General features: G+C 50.8%; 1 protein-coding gene across 1 annotated transcript in view; it reads right to left on the bottom strand.

Annotated features, from left to right (window-relative positions):
• Positions 1-4,026: 4,026 nt before the first annotated feature.
• The window catches only part of CUNH3orf52 (chromosome unknown C3orf52 homolog), a 37,928-nt gene continuing 34,769 nt past the window's right edge, over positions 4,027-7,185 (bottom strand). Inside the window, exon 6 of the mRNA XM_004706475.2 lies at positions 4,027-4,291. Within this exon, the coding sequence (XP_004706532.2) occupies positions 4,287-4,291 (5 nt within the window). The 3' untranslated portion in view covers positions 4,027-4,286. The remainder of the gene's footprint in view (positions 4,292-7,185) is intronic.

Raw genomic sequence — 7,185 nt, 5'->3', positions numbered from 1 at the left:
GGGCAGACTCTGATTCGAACAGAGGTTCGTCTCCAGAGTTCACCGCAAGGAGGAAAGGAACACAAATGTGTCCAAGTCCCCAGGCTTTCGGGGTTCAGCGGGAGCCCTGTGTGAAGAACCTTTCCCAGATAAACAATACTGGCCTCCTTTGCCTCTGACCGCCACAGCCCTATGATTTGGCTTCATTTCTTCTGAATGCCACGGGGTTCTTTGTTTGTTTGTTGTTGTTGTTTTTTAAACATTGTATTAGGGGCTCATACAACTGTTATCGCAATCCATACACACATCAATTGTGTAAAGCGCATTTGTACATCATTCTCAAAACATTTTCTCTCCACTTAAACCCCCGACATTAGGTCCTCATTTTCCCCCTCCCTCCCCGCTCCCCCCTTCCGCATGAGCCCTTGGTAGTTTATAAATTGGTATTTTGTCATATCTTGCCCTGTCCGACGTCTCCCTTCACCCACTTTTCGGTTGTCTGTCCCCCAGGGAGGAGGTCACACACAGTTCCATGTAATCGGTTCCCTCTTTCCTACCCACTCTCCCTTTACCCTCCCTGTTTCGCCACTCACACCACTGGTCCTGTAGGGCTCATCCACCCTGGATTCCCTGTATTTTCAGTTCCTATCTGTACCAGTGTACATCCTCTGGTCTAGCCAGGCTTGCAAGGTCGAATTCGAGTCATGGTAGTGGGAGCGGGGAGGAAACATTTAGGAACTAGAGGAAAGTTGTATTTCTCATCGTTGTTACATCGCACCCTGACTGGCTCATCTCCTCCCCGAGACCCCTCTGCAAGGGGATCTCCAGTGGCCTACTAATGGGCTCTTTGTTTTGTTCGGCTGTCTCCTGCCTGCTATAACGAGCAGCTTCTTTCCTCATTGTGCTTTTTTATTCCTTTGGTCTCTGGTCCCAAAGCCTTCAGCAAAACACAGCATGGAACGTAGACAGAGAACAGGATTCAATTAGAAAGCAAAACAATGGATCTTCTGGGCAGAATTTTTGTTCAAAGGAGTAAGTTTTGCTCCCATAGATCCAATTGGTTATCACCCATGTTGGAACAAGCAGCTTTTCTTCCCAAGTTGTCCCATCGTTCCAGGTCTGTGTTGACCTCTTACGATGCCTCAGTGGCGTGGTGGTTATGTGTTGGGCTGCGATCCCCCGGGACAGCAGTTAGAAATCACCAGATGCTCCTTGGGAGAAAGATGGGGCTTTCTACTTGCCTAAGCAGTTACAATCTCAGAACCTCACAGGGGGGAGTTCTGCCCTGTCCTGTTCCGTCGCTGTGAGTGGCATCAGCTCAAGGGCAGCGGGTTTTGCGAAGAGGGACGGCCAACACCCCAGCAGCGGTACCCACGTAACAACCATCGGCCCGAACAACTCTAAAAGGCTTTCGTCACAAAGGTCAGCTCTGTCCACACTGCGGAGGCAGAGGAGTCCGTGCTGTGCACATCCTCTCCACGACCTGCCGAGTGGTCCCAGGCCGGATGGCACGGTCCTGGCATTGCGACCGTTATTCTGGTGCTGGCTGTTGAGTGCTTCGGGGGGATTCTGACTCCCAGCCACCCCATAGGACAGAGTAGACTTGCTCCAAGAGTTGTCCTGGACCTTAATCTTTGTACTAGCAGATGTCCAGCTCTCTCTCTTAAGGAGCTGTTGGTGGGTTTGAACTATCAGCCTCTTGGCTGGCAGTGGAGTGCTTGATTGATGCACCGTGGCTGGCTTCCTGCATGAAGGCAGCATGTACCCTACCTCTCTGACCAGCAATCTCCCTATCAGCCCTTTCCCACTTAGGACAATCGTGAACATACCTACTCTTTTGCCAGTGAGCTTGCATTTCTGCCCCTGGTCCAGCGCCCAGCCCACAGGACCACCCACGTCTCTGAGTCTCCCTGCTGAGGCAGCCAGCTCTCCTACAAGTGTCTCATGGGTCCCATCCCCACCACAGGTGCTGCCTGCTGCTGCAGCGCTCTGTGAGAATGAAGTAACCGGGGTGGATTTTGAAGGAGCTCTTCCGAGAAAGGCCAAGAGAGAGGTGGGGGCAGAGGAGGCTGCTGCTGCTATTCTCGAAGGCCCTGGAGGGAGCGGGCCTGGCCGTGGGGTCTGGGGGCTGCAGCGTTTCACTTGTGACTGAGGCTCAGGGCCATCCTGCAGCACCGTGCAGCAAGTTGTTGTGGCTGTGGAGGGACAGTTGCAAAGGGCTTGGGCACAGCCAGCAGGCCCCCATTGACCACCTTAACCACAGGCCCTGCCCACTGCTAGAACCCTAAGACCTCCAAATGGGCCCCTAGTCCAGCGGCGAGGCTCCAGGTCCACCTCAATGTGCCCAGAGCACAGCAGGGCCAGGGAACCGTCCTTCCCAACTATGCTGAGGGCTTGGCTTCACAGGCCCTCCTCCGCCTTCTCTCTCTCCTCCATCCCCTCCTGCACTTCTATTCCCTTACCCCTGATTCTCCCATCTCCTATACGCCCGCCCCCCTCTCAGTCCTCCTTGAAGATCAATTTGGCACAACAATCTGGTCTTCGGAACCATCCCTGTTGGGAGTGCGTGTACTTGGATTTCGATCTTTTCTGCAGAGAAAGGAGGAACAAAATGAAGCTATGCCTGTAACTAAGAACAGGTCTTCCCGCCCAGCTCCAGGGTCCTGGCAGGAGCCTTGGGGTCCTGGCGATTACACACTGGATTGCTAGCTGCAAAGCCAGCACTTGGAACCCGCCAGCTGCTCCGCAGAACCAAGTCCGGGTTTTCTGTTCCCATCAAGTGCTACCCTCTCGGAAACCCACAGGGTCACGTCTACCCGGGCAGTGCGCTTGGGCTTGGGCTTTGGAGGGAGGGACCTTGGAAAATATGGAAGATGCAGAGTCTCTCGCGGAAGAGAGTGGAGAACCGAGCCCAGCCCAGGCTGGCCCTCCTGTCCGAAGCGAGAGGCAAGGAAAACCTCACTCCCAACATCATTGGCTTCCCGGAAATGGCATCGCCAAGCACAGCCCCCGGAAGTCACCGCGCTTAAAGCAAACATAAATGAGACGGTGAACACACAGAACAAGTGACAGCAGATGTCCTTGACTCATTCTCCGTCATGCTCCTCCATTATCGTTTACAAAATACAGATACGCCACAGGCCACATTGAACATGTAAAACAATACACAGGGAGGAGGAGAACGATTCGCCAGTCACAGAGACTGTCTTTAAAACTAAGCTGTGAGTCACAATAAATCTTTTTGTTGCATAAAAGCCAAGTCATGTTGTCCACAGTCCTGTCATACAGATCTCAGAGCAAATCTGAGACGTATACAGACACACAGCTGCCTCTCCCACTGCCCCAACCCCCCATCCCTGCCCATCCCCAAAACTAATTTAACAGAAATACTCGGGCTGGGAATCTTTCCTTCTATGAACACAAAACGTTCTCCTGAAAAACGACCCGCAAAACAATGTCCCCAATGACCTCAGTGCTCTGTGTCTCCCAGAGCAGGCAAGTCTACGTCTGGGCAGCACAGCCACGAAACGCTTGGCTGCTGAGCGAAAGATCAAGGGTTCTGGACCCAGCCACAGCTCCAAAGACAGTTAACACAGGGCAGTTAACACAAACCCCCCCTGTAGGATGTCTGGCAAATGCTAAGCTGTGTCTGTGACTGTCTAACGGGACACTAGAACTCCTAGCCAACAAGAGGTGCGCAAGGTCACAGGAACAGTGTGAACTTGGAAAGTAAGAAGCACATCTCTTATTCCGGTGGCACTATCTCTATCGATTGTCTATCACGTGGTAACGTACGTGGATGTGCTTACGACTCGCTTGCTAGGCTGCCCAGCTTTGGAGATGGAAGCAGACAGACTATGGTGCTTCCTCACTCTTCCTTAGAACAGGATGCGGGTGGGGGTGATTCAATGAGAAACTGGCTCAAGGCTCCTGCCCCTGGGAGCTTTGTGAGTACTGTTCTCTCTCTGCAGTGAAGGTTAGCGGCCAGGCCAGTGCACCAGCTCACAAAGGAGAGAAAGCGCCCCCGTGTGGGAGGAGGCAGCTAGTGTTTCAATGATAGCAGGGACCCACGGCCCAATCACCATAGACCCTGTCCCCCTCTGGTTTTGCACCCAAATGGGGCACCATTCAGGTGCCATTTTGTCAGACGTGGAGGTAGAACACCCCTTGTACAAAATCAGGGGAGGAAGGTCCATCCTTAGTCTTCCAGCCATTGCAAGTCCTTCTGCCATCATTCGCAGTCCTCTCTGTACAATGGCCAGCATCGACCTCATCGCCAGTGCTGGGGAGCTCAGCTTCGACACGCTTCATTCTGAAAAGAACATGCAGACAGGCTAGCGTCACCTATGGTATAAAAATCTGCTGATGCTACACATTTAACTTTGTATTCCATTTCAGTGGGCTTGACTATAGCCCTTATGGAAAAGCAGCATGTTTTTCATGTAAATTCCTAACAGAAAGTTTATGCTTCAATCAACACAGACAGAAAGAGACAACTTGGAACACTTTTCAAAAGGCAAATGACATTTATTGTGTGTGTGCATGTGTGTGTGTGTGTGTGTGTGTTAAACCTCTTTCAAACCTAGATGCACTCCCTTTCTCCCTCCCACACCTGTTCAGTCCCTGTGTCTATCCAAGCCCTGTGCTCACAGACCACCAGTACTGCAAGACCGTGTGCAGACAGGATTTACCTGTTGCCTTTCATTCTTGCCAACCTCCCAACGTCTTCCCCTGCAGCTGTTTTTGTTTTGTTTTGTTATTGTTTGGGGCCAAGCTCCCTTCCGCAGTATATCGCCTTCTCCTTCACCCAAGGGAATACTTAATTATTCTCTAGACAGGAATGTCCACTCCCACCCCAGGTAACACCATCAAAGAATGTTTCCTTTAGTATGAACATACACACACACACACACATACTTTCTTGGCATTTTACACTAGTGGTCTCACAATATTGAAACTCTCACACAAAATGACTAGCTGGGACTATCAAAGAAAGAATTTGTAAACCACCCAGGGGATTAGAGTGCCTGCTAATCATGCAAATGTGGTGCACAGAACCTTGTGGGGTGGGGGGAGGACACTGCAAGTAAGGTGTCAAGAATCTAATAAGGAGATTGGTCCTTCCTGCCATCCCAGTAGGCTTTCCCTGAGGCAAGAGAGGGGACCTAACTCCTATCAAAAAGAAAAGCTGGGAGCAGAATGCATTAGGCACCTCCTAGACCCAGGAGACAGGGCTAGTGCTCTATCACCCGACCGCAGGAAGCATAGCAAACAGGGCAGAGATACAGCAGCAGTGGAACCAGGAGACCAGCAGCAGATGCCATGGCAGGGGCAAGGCACGCTTCCTCGCCCAGGGAGCAAGGTGGCTACAGTAGTAGGCCTGCTGAGCCAAGAAGCATGGCGTGAGAGAGCTGAGTCTAGGCAGGAGGCTTGCTGGCAGAACTAGGAGCTTCCAGGGATGAATCACCAATCAATAGGGAAAGCCTGGGCTGACATGTGCTTACTGATTGATCTATAGTGAAACCTTTCACATGCAGGGTTGACCTTCCACCAACCAATTTTCCGTTATCAAAATTTTGTCAAGAATGAGGCCACATATGTATATTGTGTGCCTGGCCCACAAGCCCCAACCCCTAACCCAACCAGTGACTTTCAGACCAAATCCACTCCCCGGTGGTCGCATGTGTCCAAGTAGGGGGAGTTCCTAGCTGACTTTTTGGAAGAAGCCCATCAAGTCTCTCTTCCAAAGCACCTCTGAGTAGACTCAAACCAGTAACCTTTGCATAGCAGCCGAGCGTGCTAAGAATTTACATCACTTAGGCTGTTCACGATGCTCTGAAATTTAACTATTCTTAAAGGTGACTTCTCTAAACTCCATGGCCATCAAATTAATTCCAACTCATGGTTCTACCCTATAGGACAAGGCAGGACTGCTCCGTAGGGTTGCCAAGACCTAAAGCCATGTGAGAGCAGGCAGCTTCACCTTTCTCACCCAGAGCAGTGAGTGGGTTTGAACAGCTGACCTTGTGGTTAGCAGCACAGTGCCTAACCCACAGTGCCACCCGGGCTCCTTAAAACATCCCCACTTAACTAACATTTGACCTTCTGAATGTCATTATTTCGATGTATCTCCTTTCCCCTCCTCTGATCGCAAGATAAGTGTCATCCCCATCAACCTGTTCTCGGACTACAGAGTGACACATCTCCGCTTTATGACCTCAGTGCTTCTTTTCTGAATCTCGGCGGCTGCCACCCTGCCTGCTGCTAAGCACATGCCCTTTCAGTTGGCTGCTTCCATGCATTCAATTACGAATGTACCCAAGAATGTTTCGAATGTACTGTGCATGAGAACATAAAATGTCCAAGAACACCGGCATCAGGGGCTAAGCACGAGCTGATGTGTCCCCAAGGGAGGAATCAGAGGTGAAAACCAGGAATTGTTCAGCAAAGCTGCGGGGCCAATGCATTGCCAAGGCTCCGAGTCACTCCACCTCCCTACCTGCCTCAGAGCACAGTTTGGGGCTTTGTTAAAACTCTCGGGAACTCAGGTCTGCCATATGAATTCAACAAAATATCAATTTCCCTGTTCGGTGCTTAATTTTAAAAGTAGATGAGTCAACCGGTTTGTTAAGGAAACCAATCCATTTGCCTTTTTTATGTCCCGTTCAGCTGTTCACCACAAGGCTGGCAGTTCAAAACCGTTCAGTGGCTCCGTGAGGCAAAGACTCTGTTCCCTTTAGGATTGCAGCCTGAAAAACTTTATGGGGCAGTTCTGCTCTGTCTCTTGGGGCCACTGTGTGTCCTGATCAGTGCAACGTCTCCAGCAGCATCATTACTTTATGAATGAACTCAGTGGCCTGATTCAACAGGAAAAAAGTAAACTAAGAATTTCTTCATCTTGACATAAACCGCTCAACATGTAGCTACCCTCCCCCTTTGTTCCAACTCCTACATTCAATCTCTTATGAAACTACAGTGCTTCCGTGAGGGCTGTTAACATGCGTGAACAAGCTTTAAGATGTGGGCTCTTTGCCACCAGGAATGCTCTCACAAGCTTCATGCAAACACTCTCATGACTGCTCCCACGATTTATTTTCCAACTACACAGCCTGGTTGAAGGTTCAGGGGCAGTGAAACCCTCGCAGAGCCTGGAGTTTCACCCTCACACGCAAACACCTGGGCCAAGAAACACATCAGCCGGTGGAC

Source organism: Echinops telfairi, unplaced genomic scaffold, assembly GCF_000313985.2.
Source record: "Echinops telfairi isolate 266 unplaced genomic scaffold, ASM31398v2 ScPeMD7_6;HRSCAF=24_0, whole genome shotgun sequence".
Taxonomy (NCBI): Eukaryota; Metazoa; Chordata; class Mammalia; order Afrosoricida; family Tenrecidae; genus Echinops; species Echinops telfairi.
Note: the sequence above shows the minus strand (reverse complement) of the source record. Positions and strands in the feature narration are given on the sequence as shown.